This window comes from Lathamus discolor, chromosome 1 (genome assembly GCF_037157495.1).
Source record: "Lathamus discolor isolate bLatDis1 chromosome 1, bLatDis1.hap1, whole genome shotgun sequence".
NCBI classification, from domain to species: Eukaryota; Metazoa; Chordata; class Aves; order Psittaciformes; family Psittacidae; genus Lathamus; species Lathamus discolor.
This window is the reverse complement of record NC_088884.1, coordinates 69,254,318-69,274,642: the sequence shown is the minus strand read 5'-3', so window position 1 is coordinate 69,274,642 and position 20,325 is coordinate 69,254,318. Positions and strand designations below refer to the sequence as shown.

At 46.3% G+C, this 20,325-nt stretch overlaps 1 protein-coding gene across 6 annotated transcripts; it reads left to right on the top strand.

Moving 5' to 3' along the window:
- Positions 1-74: 74 nt before the first annotated feature.
- On the top strand, positions 75-19,621 carry GTPBP1 (GTP binding protein 1). Of its 6 annotated transcripts, XM_065678143.1 has the most exons (14): positions 194-283; positions 1,538-1,702; positions 2,836-3,258; positions 5,615-5,726; positions 8,221-8,401; positions 9,448-9,796; positions 10,241-10,364; positions 12,338-12,452; positions 12,902-13,046; positions 13,187-13,369; positions 14,162-14,297; positions 14,871-15,049; positions 15,596-15,793; positions 17,351-19,621. In XM_065678143.1, exons 4-14 carry the CDS (start codon positions 5,621-5,623, stop codon positions 17,441-17,443), a joined length of 1,809 nt encoding a protein of 602 aa, XP_065534215.1. In that variant the 5' UTR covers positions 194-283; positions 1,538-1,702; positions 2,836-3,258; positions 5,615-5,620; the 3' UTR covers positions 17,444-19,621. The 6 variants fall into 6 exon arrangements, with proteins under 6 accessions (XP_065534194.1, XP_065534215.1, XP_065534223.1 ...); XM_065678151.1 differs by lacking the exon at positions 2,836-3,258; XM_065678157.1 differs by lacking the exons at positions 194-283; positions 1,538-1,702 and adding an exon at positions 1,722-1,878.
- Positions 19,622-20,325: the final 704 nt, after the last annotated feature.

Here is a 20,325-nt window from a genome sequence, read left to right as displayed (position 1 = left end):
TGATTGGCTGGCACCGCCCCGGCGGGCCTGGGGCGGGGCGGGCGCACCTCCCAGGGCGGAGAGGCGGGGCAGGAGGGCCGGGGTAGGGAAGATGGCGGCGGCGGAGCGGAGCCGATCCCCGGTGGGGGGCTCCCCGGTGCCGGCCTGTATGTTCGCCCCGGAGCCCGGCTCCCCGGGCGGGGGACCTCTCGTAGCAGCGGCCGCCTGTCCCCTCCGCGCCTCCTTCGACGCCGAGGACGGTGAGGCACTCAACGGCGAACCCGAGATCGACCTCACCAGTAAGGTAGGCCCGGCGACCGCCATCACCCCGCCGGGCCCCTCGCTGCCCTCGTCCTGGCGCCCACCTTTCCTGTGGGACTGCTCCCCGGGGCGGCCCGGCAGCCGAGGCCAGCCCCTCTCCTCGCTACCCGTCACCTCAGGAGAACGAGGGGCAGGGGACCCGTCTACCCCTGCAGGAGGTGGGATATGGCCCCCTCGGTCTCAACATCACCCGGCCGGGCGGCAGAGCCCGCCGGGCCGTGTGGAGGCGGCCGGTAGAAGCGCTGTAAAGTTGGGGTAGGGCTGAGAACGGGCCGTGCCCTGGCCGGGACAGGAGGGAGCTAGCAGGCTTGTTCGCCCTGCTCCTTCCTTCTCCTCGCCGGGGAAGTGCCTACGGCGGGTTTTGCGTCCTCTTAGCGAGCGCAGGGTTTGAAGCTGACGGCTGCTTTAGCGTCTAACGTTTTCCCTCTGCGCTGGTTCTCTGTAGTTATCTGTGCTGCCAGTCGTACTACTTCCTGGGGCTTTCTTTACAATCTTAGAAGCAGGTCAGAGTTTGTAACTCGTTGAGCATGAGGGCGCAGAGACAAGGCTGCCTCACTCTTGCATACCGGGTTAAGTCAGCAGAAAAAGAATTGTTCTTGAGCAGTTTCTTTCTAGGAATTGAACGGTGAAACTGTGTGGTGGTCTTATTTCTGTGAGAATCTGTTCTCATTTCCATCTTGCATTGTTGTAATACATGTATGCCAGAGCCAGCCTGACACAGACTACATCTTCCACCCTATCTTCTATTTTTTTACCCCCAATTGGCTGGTTTCTTTAACTGTTACCTGCTGCTGCCAAGGGTCTGATGTATCGTGGTGCCATCTCCCACTCCAAAGTGTCTTGAAAACTCGGTTTGGTCCACTTGTAACTATGTGATCCAGAAGTCAGCATAGCTGGTGTATTCTCCCGGTTTTCTGACATCCTTCCTCTTCATGCTTCCATCTGGAGTTGTTCCAAAGTCCTGGATTTTCTTGCCCTCATGGAAAAATGGCGAAAGAGGAATTGTGATGTGTGGGTGTGCAAAAGCTTTTGTTTGAGGGGATGACCGGATATTTTACAATGTGGTGCTGTATTAAAACAAGTGTTATGAAAATGTCTTAAAAGATAGTCAAGAACAGAAATCAAGGCTGCAGTATCTATTGAGCCACCTGTTTATGCCTTAATGAGCTGGACAAGATTTTGATACAGATTGCCAATATTGATCTGTGCTTTGTCTTGGATGTGGCTGATGTGGAAGAGGGCACGGGAGGACGCCGAGGGCTGTGTCACTGATTCTTGACAGCCAGGAACCTGACCAAAACTCTTGACGAAGAGAGAGGAATGTGTTTCTCCCACAGTCTCCATTTGTGTTGTCAGCCTGTCTCCCATTCCTAGAAATCTGCAGGCACTATGAAAGCAATAGGTAAGCATGTTTTTGACCTTTATTAAAGTTACTTTTCCATATAGCAATGTACAGCTGCTGTCTTTTCCCTAGACCTTTCATTCACCCCTCTCTTGGATGAGAGCTAAGAGTATGAGCTCTGCCCCATCTCTCCAAGTTAGTCTCCTGCTATGTGCTCAAAACGGCAATGCCATATGGTGAGAATGCAGAAGCTAATGTGCCCCTCCCTCCTGATCCCCCATCTTTCCTGTCTTCCCAGTTAGTTGCTGCCCTTCAATTCCTGCTTAAACTGGTGATTCCCACTGCAATCTATTTGTTTGCTAGTTGCTACCTCTGTCCTGTCTGACCCACCCCCTAGCTGTGTTGCATATGTTTCTCATTGTTCTCCCCCAGGGTGTTCATTGTAGGGTGGGCTTTTTTTAGAGAGGAGCACTTTGGGATTCAGTTATCAAGTGCATCTTGTCAGCTGGTCAAGCAAACACTTTGATTCATCAGCACAAATTCATTATCGTGTTGATCTTAGTGGGTGTTTATTTTCCCTCCAGTACTAACACACTGCAGTAGTAATCATCTTTCAGGATAAAGCCATATCACACAAGGCTATTAGTGAAGAGCTGATGGTTATATTAGATCTACATTGACAACAGAATGTTATTAGCACTTAACTATATATGTCCACAGAAACAGAAAGCAAAATATGATACTACAGAAGGTGCCTTTTCCCTGACTTCCCAATGGCTAGTGGTTGCCTTCCAGCCATGGAAAGCGTCAGTCCAATAAAGAGCAGCACTACATACCACATAGTATTTAGTTTGCCTTTAATCTTTATTGTTTTCCCACCTCATGGATATGGGATGCTTCTTTTGTAAGGACTTCCTGCAGTAGTGCTGATGTACCCTGAGCTCAATCTCACTGGTTTCTTGAAAATGCATGGTCCAACTTGTCCCCTGGAGTAAGCGCAGACAGCTGTAGCCATTACCTATCTCTATCATATGTTGACCCCAAAGCTGATCAGAGGAAAGGTGGGAAAAGCCACCTCTCCCGAGAGCGTGGGAAGGGACTCTAGAGATGCCATCTCAAACTTGTGAGATATATTTCCTTCTGCTGTCATAAGAATAAAACAATAACTGGTTGTTACTTTCTTTGCCCTATAGGAAATCTGAGGTTTCTAGACCCCACATGGCTCCTACTGTTAACTGCTCAATGCCTGGCAAAGTGGAAAGAACAGAAATGGAAATTTTTGACTTTGTGAAAACCTCTGAAAAACACAGCTATATAGTGCAAACATGGAGGGGATTGCTCAAAGCTAAAAAGCAGAGAGGCCAAGATGGAGGGCCTCTCTTTGACCAAAGAACAGGCTCCCTGTGTCCAGGAAGCTAGCTGAAGAGATCTTCAAAACAGAAAGTAAAGTCTTACAGTGACCTAGGAAACGGCAGAACTGGCTGTGGGTGCAGAAGCTGTTAGAAACACTGAACGACACTGGAAGGTGTGATCCATGAAAGCTGCTATTTGTTCCACACATCCTTCTCTTGACACCCCACTACACTGCATCATCTGTAAGCTTCATCGGTCCTAGGGTAGGCTTTGGAGGCAGTCTACCAGTGGAACACCCTTCAGCAGCACCCTGTCTGGTAGTGAAAGCAGCAGAGTAGGGGGAATGGTGTTTTGAGCTGTGTGTGGGTACCATGCTGTTTGAGCCCTGGGCCCTCCTACCTGGCACCATGAAGAAAGGTGACAGCTGCTCGTCTGAAATATCCACTCACACTTTAGACAGCACCCTGCCCAGGCACACTGCTGAAGCATTTGAACTCGTAGGAGAATAAAGTTGGTGATGAGACTTGAAGAAACTGAAGTTAGTGTGGCTCTATACCGGTGGCCCGTTATTTTGTTGATCTTTATACGTATGACAGCCTATTTAATAGATCTTCCCAAGACCCAGTCTGTGTTGATGCACTAGCCTGAACAGTGAGCCTGTCTGCTATGCTTCCAGGAATTCCTGAAAGTGCTTGCTGGGCAAAACAAGCTCTACATATCAACACACAGCCTTCCATTTCTGTCCTGATCAAGCCTCTGAACAGTTGCTGGTTTACATCTAAATACATTTACATCCAGTGATCTCATTTAAGAAGAAAATGAACCCAAAAGAACAAATAATAAAGGCAAAACTCAGTCGTTTGTGGCATGAAGTAAAAAGATTATGTGGCCTTCCACATTGGAGTGCTTTGCTACCCTTTGCAGACCATGCCAAGTAGTTAAAAGACTTAGGGCGTGTGTCTCAGAGGCACATGAAGGTCTCTGTTGTAGCTGCCTGGCCCTTGCAGACATATAAATCACATAATGCTTTGTGAGACCCTTAACATTTGAGGAGAGTGTTGCTTTGTCTGCCTTAAAGCTTCCAACCATGCTTAACTGCTTGCTGTCTGTGCTTCAGTTTTCCAGATGCATGCATTGCTATAGTTTTGAAAGCTGCTTAAGTGTTATTTATGGGGGTTTGGGTTCCCTTACACTCTAAATTCCTAATAAAGGTCTTCATCAACTATGTAGGTAGTAGGGGTAGTTCTTCCTTGAATACACATTGTTTAGCTGTGCTAGCAAGTTACTCTGTGTTAGTAGAGAATGTTGGGTAGGCTTTAAGATGTAATCATTATGAACTGCTCCGAACTATATGTTTTAGGCAAATCTAGCACAGATTTTAGACTTGCCTTCATGTGTAGTAAAGTACATTGTTCTGAGCATGATTTCAGACCATGTATGTAAGAACAGCTAGTGGAAATACAGATTTCATTGAGTGTTGTAGCATGGCACAAGTGTACCTCCCCATAGGGCTCTTTGTAGCTGGTAGACTTTACAACTTGTACCAAAAGTGCTTTTTTTTTTTAGCAGAAATGCATATTTCAATTGCAACAGCTAGAGAGCCACTGTACCAGGATGCTCAGCCACCAACAGTTTGTAGGTAGTCAGGGAGCAGGTGGCCAACCGGCCCTGAATGGGCAATGGGGGTCTCCTTGATCTGCCACTGCCGTGCCACCACTGTGGCCACTCTGTGCAATCGTCCTCAGCTGTTCTAAGAAAAATCCTGAAGCGCTGTTGTCTTGTCCTCATTTTCCACTTTGTTTCTGTCTACTTTTTCCTCCTCTTGCTGCCTCTGTAGGGGAGATCAAAGGAAGTTATATGGTTGTTGCAATAACTGCAGTCAAAGCTTGTTGGTAACACAGCTGCTGGCTTGCAAAACTGCACCTCTCCACTGGTGAAATGCTCAAAAATACTCATGCAAAGTGCTTTGTTACATCTGCCTCTCAGCACTGTAGTGTGAAGTACTTAAGAGTTTTGTTAGGAGTTTGAAAATAATGCTTATTTGTGTTCTCTCCTTCCCCTCTGCCCCCTCAGAAAACAAAAGGGGGGATCAAGTATGTGAAAGACTCATGCCCTAGGTTTTGGTGCCTAGGTGTGCTCTGCAGCGAGGTCTGGCTGATTTCCTCTGGCTGTCCTGTCATGCTCTGGGGGAGCAGCAGCACTGTCTGTAGTGGATTCTGGAATACCCAGCTAAGGAATTTGTTTGGAGGAAATGTCTCCTCCCCTTTGTTTTCCTTGCATGGATACATGTATTACACAGAAGTAGGATGTTCACTTAAATGTGGCTTCTAAACATTGGTTACTTCAAAAAGAGGTGCTTGGTATTCTTGCGTGCTTTGAAGTATATCTTGCAACATAAATGAACTCTGAGCTCAGACAAATAACCTTGTGCAGTGTCACAAGGAAATAGCTGTCAGTGAAGCTGGTTTAATAAAAACAACTGAAAGCAAACCACCAAAAAGCGGTCCTTGAGAAAGAGCTCTTTCAGTAAAGTACGTGGATCGATTGTCCTTATAACTCAAGCTGGTTTTGAAATTGTTTGCTTGTCATCTGAAAATGGATATTTAATCTTCTTTCCAGCTGGTGATGGTGAGTCCAACTTCAGAGCAATATGACAGTTTGCTCCGGCAGATGTCAGAGAGAATTGATGAGGGATGTGGGGAGACCATCTATGTCATCGGTCAAGGATCAGGTGAGTGTATCTTCCTCAGGAAAACAGCAAAACCCGTTGCAATTACAAGAAAAACCTACTTCATCTAACTGGACTGCTGCTTGGAACTTGGAAATCTCCACAAAGTACAGGAGAACATGTGGGACAGATTATTTTATTCCTGCCAGCAGCTGTCTTATGTAGTGGAGCTAAACATATTTTTTATATAAAATCATGCCAGTGCTTTTTTTGGAAATAAGGCGTAAGTTGTCTGGGCACACCAGGAGAAGATGAAGGATCTGAAATTACAGTAACAGTTTTAGTAGAGGCATCCTCAGTGCCTGATAGAGGTCTTGTTCTGTCTGGTTTTGTTCACTTCTCCATTTTAAATAACTATTTTTAACCCATAGGAATGTATTTGAGATACTTTGGATAACCAAAATATATGCTACTGACTTAGTGTATGTCTGTGCTATGGAAAGAAAGGTTTCCCTTTTCTCAGCATGAAGCCTTTATTGTCACATTAACTTGGGTGTGACCGCATCATTTGCCTTTTTGGATTTTAGCAGTTAGCACACATTGGCTTTTGGTCTTCTCCACAATCCGAATATTTACATCTGATGATGGTATTGAACATGGCCTTGCTAGAAACTGAAATTTGTTTCTCTGAATGCAAAAAGCTTGTCTATGGCTGTCATAAGGCTAAAGGCACATTTCAGACAGCTTAGATATCTGCCGGACATCAAGTTGTTATGATCAGACGTTCTACTGGTTACGAAGTGTGAGGAAGAGTACAAAACCTGGTCATCACTGCCAGGGTTGGCTGAGACAATGGAGGGAGAGATCTGTGTTACTTCAGAACTGTGTGCTTTTGGTGATTCCTTAATGTCTTGTGAAAAAGCCAACGTAGAAGAGAAGCCTAGAAAAGGCCAGTGGTCATACAGCCAGTATCACAGGCATAATGTTCTTGTCTCCAAGTGAGTTTCCCTTATTCTTCGCGTTTGGGATAACCGCATTTGCAGCAGAGATCTAGCTAGTCAGGCTAGTAACAGCTTTCTCTTTTAGGATACTTAGTGAGGATGTTAACTGGTGGTTGTTCCACTGATGTACTTAGAAGTAGGCAATTTTTTACCTTAAAATACAAGCTAATATGTCTAACTTCATTTTGGGTTGCTGTGTAGTCGAGGAGGATGGGGATCTTTTCTGTAAATGGGAAACAGTAGCCAACAGAAAACAAATTTTGATATCCCTGCCACTGTCATTCCTTCTCATTCACTTTGAGTGTTTATGATTTTGATAATCATGCATACCCAACTCAGATGACTGAGAAGCAAGTGAAGACTGCCAGGAAGCTCACTGCTTCATCAGTAGTGCCGCTTCCATTTATCCCCTGGCTCTTACCCTCTCTTTCCATTTATACCTTGGCTCTTGCCCTCTTGTGTCCTCTACTCATTCCCCTTCAACAACCCAAGACCCCAGCCATGGTGCTTTTTGTTTTCTCCACCATCTCAACAGCTTCTCAGCCAGCTCATGAGCTAGGTTAGGAAACACCAAGCAACTTTACTTGTTGGAGAGCTGTGCAGTAGTTAAAATGCTGATTAGTTCATGCAAACTGCAGTTACTGCTCATCAGCTGATGAGTCAGCCATGCATATGAATGCGCATACAGCAATAGCTTTGGTCATCCAGGTGCAGTGTAGCTTTCCACCTTTGTTGAGGGTTTTTTTACCGCAGAGGAGATTCTGGTCTGAAATCCACGCAGCTTGTCTACACCTAGGTTAGGAGAGGAGCCAACAGCTATGGTGGCCTTGAAATGGTCTCGGTAGTTGCCACAGGCTTGCTTTCACTGTCAGTTCTTTGCCTGGGTGAGCTGTTCAGAGGCAGCAGTGCCTCTTTGTTTTTCTCTGTCAGCAATTCTTTCAAGTGCCAGGGCGAAGGCAGTGAGATATGCCAGAAAACATTGTTTTAACTGGAGAATGTAGGATTCTAAAGAAATTGCTGTGCAGGGAAGACTTGCAGAAAACATGTATTTGGGATGTGGTTTCATAAAATAAGCTGATTGTTTAAATTGGTCCCACGTTCACTGGTTAATTGTGATGATATTTCAGTCAGAGCTTTCCTTTTAATGCTTCCCCCTCTATTACAATGTGAGATAAGAGATTTTATCTGACTGAAGGAAATGGCATGCAAAGTACCTTCAGCATGTGATTGCACACAAACTACCTTCAGTGTGTGAAGTTAGGGAATCAGACAGAAATGCTTCTTTCTTGCCAATCCCTAAGTATTTGCTTGCAGAAATTGTGAAGAAAACTCATCTAGATGAAAGATGCTGCTTTTCTAGTATCTCTGAAGACTTAGCATGAAGACAGTCCTTAGTTATTTTGGGCAAAGGATGCTTATTCTGTTTACATGTCTGACATTTCCAGTCCAAATATAAATCCCAATCAGTGCAAAAGTCCCAGGCAGAATGACATAGCTGCTGGCCATTGCAAGGTGGTGCGCGCTGATTGTCCTTTGTCTTCCCAACATCACGCTAGATGGGACTGAGTACGGTCTGAGCGAGGCAGACATGGAAGCATCCTATGCCACGTTGAAGAGCATGGCAGAGCAGATCGAGGCAGACGTGATCCTCCTGCGGGAGCACCAGGAGGCGGGGGGAAAGGTGCGCGACTACCTGGTTCGGAAACGTGTGGGTGACAACGACTTCCTGGAGGTCAGGTGAGGAGCCGGGTGGAGGCAGGGTTAGTCAGCAGGGTGGCTGCATTTCTACCCTGTGAGCAGTGTGTGATGCTGAGCCAGCAACGCTGATTTGAGTCTGGGTGTTGTAGCTACCCAACAAAGGGAATTGAGCTTGACCACTCCTTGCTAATGAAATTGCCATTTTGTTGTTGTTGCTGTCGGTTTTGTGAACAAACTGTTTGTGGAGGTTTGCCTGTGTTTAGCTAAGGGCTGTTGCTGTCTGGGTGACAGCTTCACAGTTTGGGGAGCTTTAGTGTGCTGGAATCCCAGTAGGGAGTCACATGTGCACGTGTGTCTGTATGTGTGTACATAAATGCACACCGCTGGAACACAGTGCTTTTGACTAAGGGTTCAATTCTATTCCAAGACTATGATGATCCAAGTCACCTTTTAATGAACATATAATAGCTTGTGTAACATGACTTGAGAGTCTGCCCAGCGTGGATGGAATGGATTTCCAACATTTACCAACAGCCATAATAACCACCTTTATCAGAGACAAGGAAGGAGATTGTTGTAGGAGAGGCTTTTCCACACAGATGTTTCATTGTTGTTTGAGCTTTTGCTTTCGTGGGAACAGCAATTTAAATTTCTGTGCTCTCCCTAGCACCTGGTGCTAGTGCAATGTGAAGAGTACGAGAAACGCAGAGATATTCCAGACCAAGTGGGGATTTAGTCCTTCTTTTGATTTGCCACAGTGTGTATGCTGGATAGAAGAGACTAGGGATTGGAAGAGATACGCTATATGGCATCAAGCAGTGCCTAACTGTGTTCTGGACACCAGTTATTTGTTTCCACAGTCTTTCACATCCCACTCCTCAGAGTCTGGGATCTCCCCTGTTAGCTAATATCTGTGAAAGAATCTCTGCTTGTGAAGGTGTAACATTTTTGAATCTGTGTTTGAAGTTTAGGGAGAACAAACTCGTTATTTACATGAGCAGTGATGTTTGGGGTTGGTTTTATTTTGATTGTTTGTTTCTTCACGTATTATATTTTACCAGGTTCCTTTTTGCTTTCCCCTCCAGGGTAGCAGTGGTTGGCAATGTGGATGCAGGAAAAAGCACATTGCTAGGTGTCTTGACGCATGGTGAGCTAGACAATGGCCGAGGCTTTGCTCGGCAAAAACTGTTCCGCCATAAGCATGAGATTGAGTCAGGACGCACCAGCAGTGTGGGCAATGACATTCTGGGCTTCGACAGTGAAGGCAATGTGGTGAACAAGCCTGACAGCCATGGCGGCAGCTTGGAATGGACAAAGATCTGTGAGAAATCCACCAAGGTCATTACTTTCATTGACCTGGCTGGTCATGAAAAGTACCTGAAAACCACCGTCTTTGGCATGACTGGCCATTTACCTGACTTCTGCATGCTTATGGTAGGTGGCAAGAAGGATGTATTGTACCAGCAGGAATGGGGCTGTTCACAGCTTTGACAGCCTCAATTTCTAATCTACTGCAAAGTCCCTGTGGGGTTGTGGAGGGAGGCAGCATCTCGCAGATGTGGAGAGCAGAAGCCACTGTGGGTATCTCACCAGGACTCTGAGGCAAGTGCCCCAGGACTGTCAGTCCCAGGCAGACATATGATTCTTGAAAACGGAAAGATTTCTGAATTCCAGAAAACCTTGTTAAAACTGAGGAGAAATTGGCCCTTAGCCAGTGTCCCACAGCACTTGAAATTGGATGGGTCTGCTCATACAGTCACAATGACACATCTACAACCTAATCACAGCCTACTGCATGTCTGACACAAGGCTTTCTCTGTAACCCAACTTACAGCAGGAGGAACACTTACACCCCTGTATCTTATATCCCTGGTGTAGGTTGGCAGTAATGCTGGGATTGTTGGAATGACCAAGGAGCACTTGGGCCTGGCACTTGCACTTAATGTTCCCGTCTTTGTTGTAGTGACCAAGATTGACATGTGCCCTGCCAACATCCTTCAAGGTGAGTCCTACACACTCTCTCCGGGGCTGTTTCTTACCTCTGAATGTTCTGTTGTCCTCTGCTTGGGTTGAGGAATTACTCCTGGAGGAAAGCTGCTTTATCTGTTTTGACTGCACCTTAAACACTTCCCAGAGATCTATTCTTTTCCCTGGCCCATTTTGCAGGCAGTTCACTCATAGTCACTGTTTCAAAATTAGCCAGCTGGGGGACTCAGCTGGGCAACCTGAAAATGTTTCTACACGTTTTTTCTCAATTGAGCTCTAAGTGGAGAAGCATACATTTAGGGTTGTGGCTTTGCGTTCTCTGTGGGTATTTAAGTCTGCAGGCAATGTCTGGAACTTTTCTTGAAAGCTGCTTTCCAACTTGCCCACCATTTGAATGTGATCTTAAGCTGTGGTCAAACTTGTTTACCAGCAGCCATTAGCTGAAGGGGCAGCTGTTCGTTACATCCCGCTCACCTGGGTACTTCTCAGATAAGCTGGCATAACTACAGCAGCTCCTTCCTCTGTCTGAACAACCAACCGGCACTTAATACATGGTTCAAAGCAGCTGCATATATGGGCTATGTTAGCAGGACTGGACTGGACTAGACAAACGGGGAAGGCAGTGAGCAGCAGGGGCTAGGGGGCTAGTGACTTTTTTTGCTCGGCAGCAGTTAAAGCAGCACCTCTAACCCCACCAGTGTCCCTTTAACCTACGCTTTTTTCAGGCTGTGGCCATCTCTCACCTTTAAAATTCTCTTAATTTGTTTCCCACAGCTCCAGGAACATGCTGTGGTTAATTGCAGCGATGGTGGGGGTGGTTTTTTATAATCACTCCTAAGAATCAGGAAAGTGAATGCTCCTGGTATTATCTGTGGTTAGTTCATTGTCTGTGGTTAGTTCATTATTGCAAAAATCCTAACTATGTTTCAGGTAAACAGATGCATGTGATCAGAAGGTAATCTAAATGTCTCTATAACGTATGTTTGGCAAATAAATATAAGGCCTAACCATAAGATAATAACTGGGAAAGGAGAACATTTGGCTCAGGGTGAGAAGAGCTGCTTTTGGGAGAAGCCACTCCCATGTCATGTTCTGTTTAAATTAAATAGACACAAGATTTGACTCAAATGTATCTGTGAAGAGCAGATGGCATGATTAGATGTGTGTGTTTCTGTATCCAAAACATTACTTTCCCATAGGCAATTATTTGTTCACAAAAACCGTCTAATTGGGTGACAATTGTAGAATATAAATGATTTGCTCTTTTAAGCCCTTACTCGCCTTTTTTTCCCCCTCATCTGTTGTAAGGCACTTTGCAGGAGGCTGATGCCAGTGCATCAGGTTAATGCCCCTGCTGGCTGGTAAGTATGAGGCTTAGAAAATACATTTAAAAGAGGCAAAAGATCAAAGTTGGGAGCCCTGAGATTTTTCCCAGAATATTTATTTCTGGATCTGGTCCACCTACCTTGTCCCAGTCTGTGACGGTGATCTTTGCCCCGTTCATGCTTCTCTAACCTTCTAGGGCAGGTTAATTGTCAGAGAAAGTGTGCCAATTTTTGTTTGGTCAACATTGATTTCTAATTCACATGTTCTCAAATATTTCAATTCCTGAGTGCTGCTGGGTTTCATTTATTTCAATATGAAAAACCCTTTCTAGGAAGAGGAAATATCTTTTAACTGCTTAAAGATATTTAATAGACAGCTATAAAAAGTCTACTTCACAGCATTGAACTTGCAGATGCAAACATGTATGCCTGTTCATGTATGGTGTTGCTTGCAGCAGGCTAGCTGGCACGAAATGGAAGATGGAATGGCTCCTAAGTCCCACCTGGGCTGTAGCAAACTCATAGCCTCACTCACACACCTTTAGTCATTCTCTCCTGTCTATTTGTGGCAAAAACACCAGTCTCCCTTTGGGGAGAGACCCCACAAAAGAGATCTGCAAAGACGGGAGATGCTTCCCTAACAATATTCATTTCACCCTTTAAGAAACCCTGAAGCTGTTACAGCGACTGCTGAAGTCCCCAGGGTGCAGGAAGATTCCCGTGCTGGTTCAGAGCAAGGATGATGTCATTGTAACAGCCTCCAACTTCAGCTCAGAGAGGTAATGGGAGTAGAGGAGACTTGTTTCTCTTTTGATCCTATTTGGAGACTGGGTGAGAAGATTCAGAAAGAGTCTCATTGTTTAGATGTGTGAAGGTTGCATCTGCCATGTGGTGTGTTGATACCATAAGAATGTGTTGATTCTGAGGTTGACCTGCTTGTGTTTCCCTCTCTGAGACAAGTGAGAAGCTGCTTCTGGGCAGTCTGCAGAAGATGGCAGGGTATTCAGCTTCCTTCAGTCTTGGAACCTTACACCTTTTCCTGAATGTCATTAGAAGGCAGAGGCAATGTTACAGGTTTACAAAAGTGGGGTGTTGTGCATCTGTCTGCTTGCCAGGCTCTCCCTTCCTAGCACTGTGTATTCAGTCCCAAGATTTTGGATGTCTCCTACACGCGGAATCCCAGGCAGGGAGGTGAGCTAACTCCGTTTTCATCAATTTTCCTTTACAGGATGTGCCCCATTTTCCAGATTTCCAATGTCACTGGGGAGAACCTAGATTTGCTGAAGATGTTTCTTAATCTCTTGTCTCCACGGACTAGTTACAGGGAAGAAGAGCCAGCAGAATTCCAGATAGATGATACTTACTCTGTCCCGGTAAGGGGCCTGCTATTTGGAAGAATTTTCCGCCTGTTCTAGGTTGAAGAAGGTATCTTCCCTAGAGAGGGGAGTTCTAAAGCTCTTCTGCTAGCATGGTCAAGTAACCCCAGTTACTCTTTTTCCTTTTTTTGGTGTAGGGTGTAGGAACAGTGGTATCTGGGACAACACTGAGAGGCCTCATCAAGCTAAATGACACCCTGCTGCTGGGGCCAGATCCCCTTGGCAACTTCCTACCTATTGCTGTCAAGTCCATCCACCGCAAGAGAATGCCTGTCAAAGAAGTGCGGGGAGGCCAGACTGCCTCCTTTGCTTTGAAAAAGGTGAGATGGTCGGTTCTGAACCCTCAGAGTGCTCTTGGACTTGTTGCAATAAGACTGCTTCTGCAAACCTCAGCTGCCTCATTTCACAACTGAATAAAATCCCTAAGAACTTTTTTGGGTCCCACATCCCGATTGTTCCACCTTACAGCTGCCAGGTGGTAGCAGTGGGACCCAAGGTAATGAGGGTTAGTGTTGGAGATGTCTAACAAAGTGGAGGCATTGGAAGAAAAGTTTCCCTTTGTGCTAGAACTGCATTAGTGTCCTGGACAGTATTTGCACTATTCCTCTTAGCTTGTAGGACCAACTGTATGATTTGGGGTTTAACAATTAGCAGCATTTCATTCAAGTGATTCCCCTTGCAGAAGGTTTCTGTTAATAAATGCTGCATTGATTTTAAGGGGATATAATTCAGGCTATACCAAACTTCATGTGTTCAGGCTTATTGTGTTGTGTTAACAGACATCACACTTTCAGAGAGATCGTCTGCTTGGATAATACACAAGCAGGCTGTGTGTTTTGCTTTTAAAGGATCAGTGAGTTAAAACTTCTGTGTTAGTGTCAAGCATTCCCAGCATTCTAAAGCTTCCTTAGAAAATTCAGCTGAACTTGATTTTTGCAGTCTTTGCATAGCATCATTACACAGTGCTAAACAGTTCTTGCTTTGCCTTTTGGTGAGCATGAGTTGGTGAGCATCTGTGAAATCCCTTAGGATCCTTCTGGATGCAGTCAGCCAGAGAAGCAAATTTCTTCCCTGGAGAATCAGCCAAGTTTTTATGCGCCTCTGCTTTTCAGATCAAGCGTTCTTCCATCCGGAAAGGCATGGTAATGGTGTCACCCCGCCTGAATCCACAAGCATCGTGGGAGTTTGAAGCAGAGATTCTGGTGCTCCATCATCCCACCACCATCAGCCCACGGTATCAAGCCATGGGTACGTGTCTCAGTGTTGTCTCACGTTTGTTCCCAGTGGTAACAATCTGTATCAGTTCTAACCTGAGGTAATTTTGCTCCTGCGGGTCTGTGAATCTGAATATATGCCATAGTTCGTGTTTTTACCTTTGCCAGCAATGTGTTAGAGAGAAGGGAGGGATCTGACAAAGAATGGGGGAGGCTGTAGGTAAAAAGGGGATGTGTGACTCCAAGTGTACTTAGAACCTGCCTGAGACAGATCTCCACACTGCAAAGATTGTTCAGTTTCAAATGCTGATGGAAGGACTCATTTTGAGTCCTTTAGTTCCAGCTGCTTGGTGTGTAGGATTCTATTGAGGGCTCTTCAGGAAAGTCTCCATTTAGAGGCAACTGTTCTAGCTTATGTGTGTTTTCTTTTCGAGGACTGAACAAGGGCAGCTGCGTGACCCCTATAGTTTTTGCTACACAGTAGATTTTAACGTTCCAGACTCAGTCTGTTAGCTGTAGGGTAGCGAGAGCTGCCTTAAATATGTCTCTGGAGTTTATTCCCCTAATGGCGCTGGCTGCTGAAAGCCTTTGTGCATTCCATTCACAGTGCATTGTGGCAGCATCCGTCAGACAGCCACGATTCTCAGCATGGACAAGGACTGCCTGAGGACAGGGGACAAAGCCACGGTGCACTTCCGCTTCATCAAAACCCCGGAATACCTACACATAGACCAGCGGCTGGTCTTCCGTGAAGGCCGCACCAAAGCTGTGGGTACCATCACTAAGGTAAAGCCTGCCGAGTTGTTTTTCTTTTTTCCCCAATTAGCTACTTTTGGCACTGAGAAGCCAGCAGGATAATCTGGATACCTCTGGAATATGAGGGAAGAGGCCGTCCTTCGATCACAAACATCAGCCCATGGGTTACACATGAACAGTGTGCTTTGTTGTATGGTGGGTCTTTAGCTGATGTGAATGAAGGAATGTGAAGGTGGGAGGTGAGCCAAATGCCTCTGGTTCTTAAGGCTCAGTCTCTTTCTGACAGTAGCTGGTCCCTTTGTGGTAGCTCATTCTCTTCCTGGTAGCTGGTCCCTTTGAGTCATGTTGTGAAGGGTTGAGTGTCACCTCAGCTGAGTGGTCCTTTCCATTCTGTAAGGGTACTCGAAGGCAGCTCAGGGGCCTAGTTTTCTTTGCATAGCTGCTGCTGCATTCTTCTCCTGATGGCTATTGGTATGAATTCTGTTGGGCTTTTTTATTAAAAAGCAGCATTGAACCTTACCAGATTGGCCCATGTATTTTAATGCTGATCTTGTTCTCTCCCTTTGCAATTTGCAGTTACTCCAGACCACCAATAACTCCCCAATGAACTCCAAGCCACAGCAGATCAAGATGCAGTCAACCAAGAAGGGAGCCGCTATGAAACGAGAGGATGGTGTTCCCCCAGGTGGGACAGCATCTGGGGGCCCACCAGCTGGGGACGAGGCCCCCTCAACAGCTGCAGCACCACTGACACCTCCTGCCCTGCAGCCATTGGTGAGGAAAATACCATGTTTGTCCTAGCTGTTTCCATCCTGGTTTCTTCCATTGGAGGAAGGGTACTCTAGAGCACAGGCATTGTCCCCTCACCCTGGGACTCAATGTGCCACAGAAACAGAGAAATATAAGTAGTCTCAGAGCAGAAAGCAAATCTCTGATGGCTGGATGACTGCTCATGGCTGACCTTTCAGCAGCTAGCAGCTTAGGTTGGACCTCAATTCAGGTTGGACTTTAGGAAGTGTCTACTTTAACCTGCTGCTCTAAGAAGGATTAGCTGTGAGGTCCGACCAGGGTTGCTCAGGATTTTATCCAGTCATGTCTTGAAAATTTCCAAGAAGGAAGACTGCACAGCCTCCCTTGGCAACCTGTTTTACTACTTGACTGTGCTCACAATGAAGAAGCGTGTCCATACACCCAGTAGCTGAACTAGTGGAGCATCTAACAACAAGTCACAGAATACATTTCTGCTTTCTGAATGAGAGGTAGAACATCCCTACACTAGAGAAATTGTGAGCTAAGTACTACTGTTAGGCACAGGTCACTTGCATTGTCAAGAAGGGAGGATGAGTATATCTAAGAAGGAAAGACATAATCTCTTTCTAAAGAAATTCATCTAGGCTGTTTTGTTGGTTGGTATTTATTTCTCAGCTCAGCTTGTCCAAGAAGGATACCTGGCCTTTCTGGTCTGAAAGGAGCTCAATTCTAACTGGAGGCTTTGGCAGCTATTTATCAACTTTATTACTGGTAGAAGAAAGGTCTTTTCCTTTTAGTATGCTTCTCTAGTAAGTGAAAAGTTCAGGAACTGACTCTGAAATTTGGTCAGTGTTACCCCCTTAATTTTAGCTATCTTAGTTGCCATTGGTCAAATCAAGCCCTCTTGAGGCAGGCTGGCTGCTGAAAAGAGGGCCCTCTGGCAGGGGTTCTCTCATTTGCCTGTGGCTTCTTACTGATCCCGCATCTCCTTTTTGTCCTGATGTAGCATCACTGTGGTTGTAAGTAGTGCTCCCAGCTTCCTGTTTCACCCCTCCCCTGAGAGTCTGTGTTGCTTTTGTTCTTGCTTACCTCTGCCTCTCTCTTTGCTGCTTCCCCTCAGCCTGCGCTGGATGAAGAGCCCCACGTCCGTGAGGGCAATAAGGTATTTGGCTGCTTTAAAAGAGAACGGTGGGCTTGCTGGCCTGAGGCTGGGAACAGGGTCAGGTTAAAAAGGGGAAGGGGGGCAGGGTCTCTCCCTCCATTCCGCATAAAGCCAAGGGAGCCTGAGGCCTCGATTTCCCAGGTGCTGAGCCCCATGGTACCTGATGACTCTCATGGAGTGAAGCATTCAGAAAATTAGGAAATCAGGTCCTCTCCAGCTTGAAGGACTGAATTTCACGGGGTATCTGTCTCTCCTCCTTTCTTCATGGTGTATCTGCCTGCCTTATCTCCTTCCTGCAGTGGTAGGAAGCTCATCACTCACAACTGCCCTGCTGCTTGCTTTTCCAGATGTGTGTGTAACCCATCTGGATTCTGATTCAGAGGTTGCTGTGCATTAAAGTGCATCTTCTTGTTTTTCAGTCTAAAGTCGGAGGAGGAGGACGGCGACGTGGAGGTCAGCGCCATAAAGTGAAGTCTCAGGGAGCCTGTGTGACTCCTGCCAGTGGCTGCTGAAATTTCTTACTCCTCCCTCTGAGGAATTCCTCTCCTTCCCTTCATCTCTTATCCAAAAGATCGAGAGCAGCTTAAACCAAAACCCATCCAGCTGATTGGCTGCAGAAGAATCGTCCCTCCTCTCTGAAGGAAGCAATGGAGAGGAGAATAATTTATAAGCTAATGAAGGTGATGAGACACACGGAACTGAGTAACTGACACCTTCCTCCTCCCCCTATTGACACATTTTTGTACATCATGGGCTTAGTTTTTATTCTTAGTTTTTATTATATTTTGTGTGCATGAAGATGAGAGGAGAGTCTGAATAGAACTGCGAAGAGCCAGTTAGCTGCCTCCCTCCTCCCTCACCCCATTCTGTCCACAGGACTTGCTGCTCTCCTCCTCTTTGCTGTCTCAGATCCAGGGGTTATCAGACGCTGGAAGTTCCAGACTTGCGAAGGTTAGAACACGTTGCTTAGGATGGCTCCACAGGGCATTGTTTCCTCACCACTGAGGCCCCATGCCAAATTTCTGGATTCTGTTTCAAGTGGGTTTAATATAATGTTGTAGTGACAGAAGTTTGAAGGAGGTGGTAAGAAAAAGTTACTTTGGAGATCTGACAGGGAAACAAATTGGAAAGCAGTTTTTGATGTTGAGGAATCCCATACTGAAAAACCTTCTGAAATACATTAATAGCACTTAAGATTTTATTTAGACACAGAATTAAATGGGCAGGCATTTGCCCATCCTGTTCCCCTTCCCATCATGCTGCTTTTCCTCGTTGTTTGCTCAGTGCACATTGGATTAAATCAGAGCTGCCTCTCAAGGCTGCAGCAGCTCAGTTGACAGTATTAATATATTGTAGGAACATGTGCTCTGTCTCTAGAGCCAGAGAAGGCCACCTCACCTCAACGGACAGAGATCACAGGTGGTTACACACCTTTAGAACAGAGACACCAGGCAAACATGACCTCCCCTTGGTTTTGTTTACTCCAATATTTCCTAAATCTTTTCTGGAACTCACTGGCCAAACTTTGCCATGACAGTGGTAGGATTTGTCTTCCCCCCTCTTGGCCAAAGAGGGCAATGATGGATTGGTACCGAACCTAGAGAAGTGCTTTCAGGTTTGGAAGTACGTGGTAATTCTTCTTTCTTTTTTAAAAAGAAGAAAAGATTGTATTTTTTTTTTAATGACAAATTCTGGCTTTTCTAGGAAGGCCCTGCAAGGACGGTCTTTGAATTAACTTCATTGTTAGGATGTTCATTAACCCTGGGTTGTGCACCTGATCAGTTCCCTGCTTATTTAGATCTCTCTTCTAACCCTGCCGCTTCACTTGGCTCCTGCAAGGACAGGAGTTCTCCTCTGCCAGCTTGTGGTGAGCTGTGGAAGTGTGGGAGCATTTTGAGGGAGGAGGTGGCATCCTCAGCAAATCCGTGCTCTCCCCAGCCAGTGCGGTCAGCCTCGGTTTCTTTGAGGGCTTCCTCCTCCAGTGAAGGATTCTGTTCTAATTAGAGGGTGACTGTAAGGTGTCTGCTCCTCCTTAGCAGGTTGTTCCTGTTTCTCACTCTGTGACACCTGCGTGGAGTTCATTCCAGTTCACCTTATGATTTGAGTTAGGCTTTCAAGCTGACTGAGCAACAGCAGGCCTCTGGAGGGGAGAGCATGTCTCCCGATGCCAGCACCAGCACTCCAAGAGCATTAAGTGGCATGGGAGAGGTGAGGAATGTGGTTTGGAGACGAGGGTACTTTGCCTTAGGGACTGCAGTGGCTTGAGCGTGGTGGAAAGGGTGGTCAGTCAGTCCTTTCCAAGCTATGTGCCTAAATACCAGCACTCTCCTGGCGAGGGAGGAACTATAGGCAGCTACAACACTAACAGCACCCGCATTGTGAGGGGGTGTGAAGTGTTGCCAAGCAGGGCACAAGGGCCTGGTTGGGTTGTCTTCTGGCCCTGTAGCAGCATCAAACTGCATCTGATTTCACTGCCCTCTGCGTCTGAGTGGAGCAGGGAACGCAAGGCGGTTTTCTCTTTCTCCATTCCTTGTGCTCCGAATGAAGGAGACTGCCGAGACTGGAAGAGGATTTACTTCAGTTTGTGCAAAGGAGGTGGTGTGATCTCTCTTTTGTGACCAGCATTTAAAGATCACTCAGGCTGGTGTGATCTATAAAATAAATTTTAAAGAAGTTTGTTCCAAGTTAAAGTATGTCTTGTTGCAGTTTGTCCTTCTGGAAAACCAGCGCTTGCTGCTGCAATGCCGAAAGCCAGACCAAGAGGGTTTGCCTGGCACCAGGCTCTTTTGCTGGCTCCATTTGTAGTGAAGGCAGGGGAGGGCATGCTGTACCACACCACAGGAGTGCTGCTGAGCCTTCGTACATGTATAGCCCTGGCAGCTTTTACTCTTAAGTGCTTCTTGGTGGCGGAGAGATGAAATGAGAACACTTGCATGGTATGAGCTATGCTGTGTGAGACGTGTGTGTGAAGAGCTGCTATAGCAAATCACTTGAGGCCAGCTCCATCGGAGACACTTTGTCAGAGGATGCAGTTACAGCACAGCACTTCTGTTGCCTGTGTAAGCTTGTGCTCCATGTGCCCTTGCTAGGACTTGCACCTCACCTGTTTGTGTAAGTACAGGAGGAGTCTCCAAGGCTTGGAATGAGCCTTTTCCTGCCACCTCAGCTGATCTCAGAGGTTCATGAAGGCTGTTCCTGCCCTGCACAGCTCTTTCAAAGGTAAGTGTTGGACTTGGAGCTGGTGGTAGATGGAGGAAAGGCCCATGCACCCCTTCTCCTACTCCTCGAGAGGGCTGGTCCAGGGCCAGCAGGGAACACCACCCTTCCCTAGGATGGCCAGTGAAAAACTGCATGGGCTCACATCAACACAAGCCTGCCTCCAGCCCATCTTGGT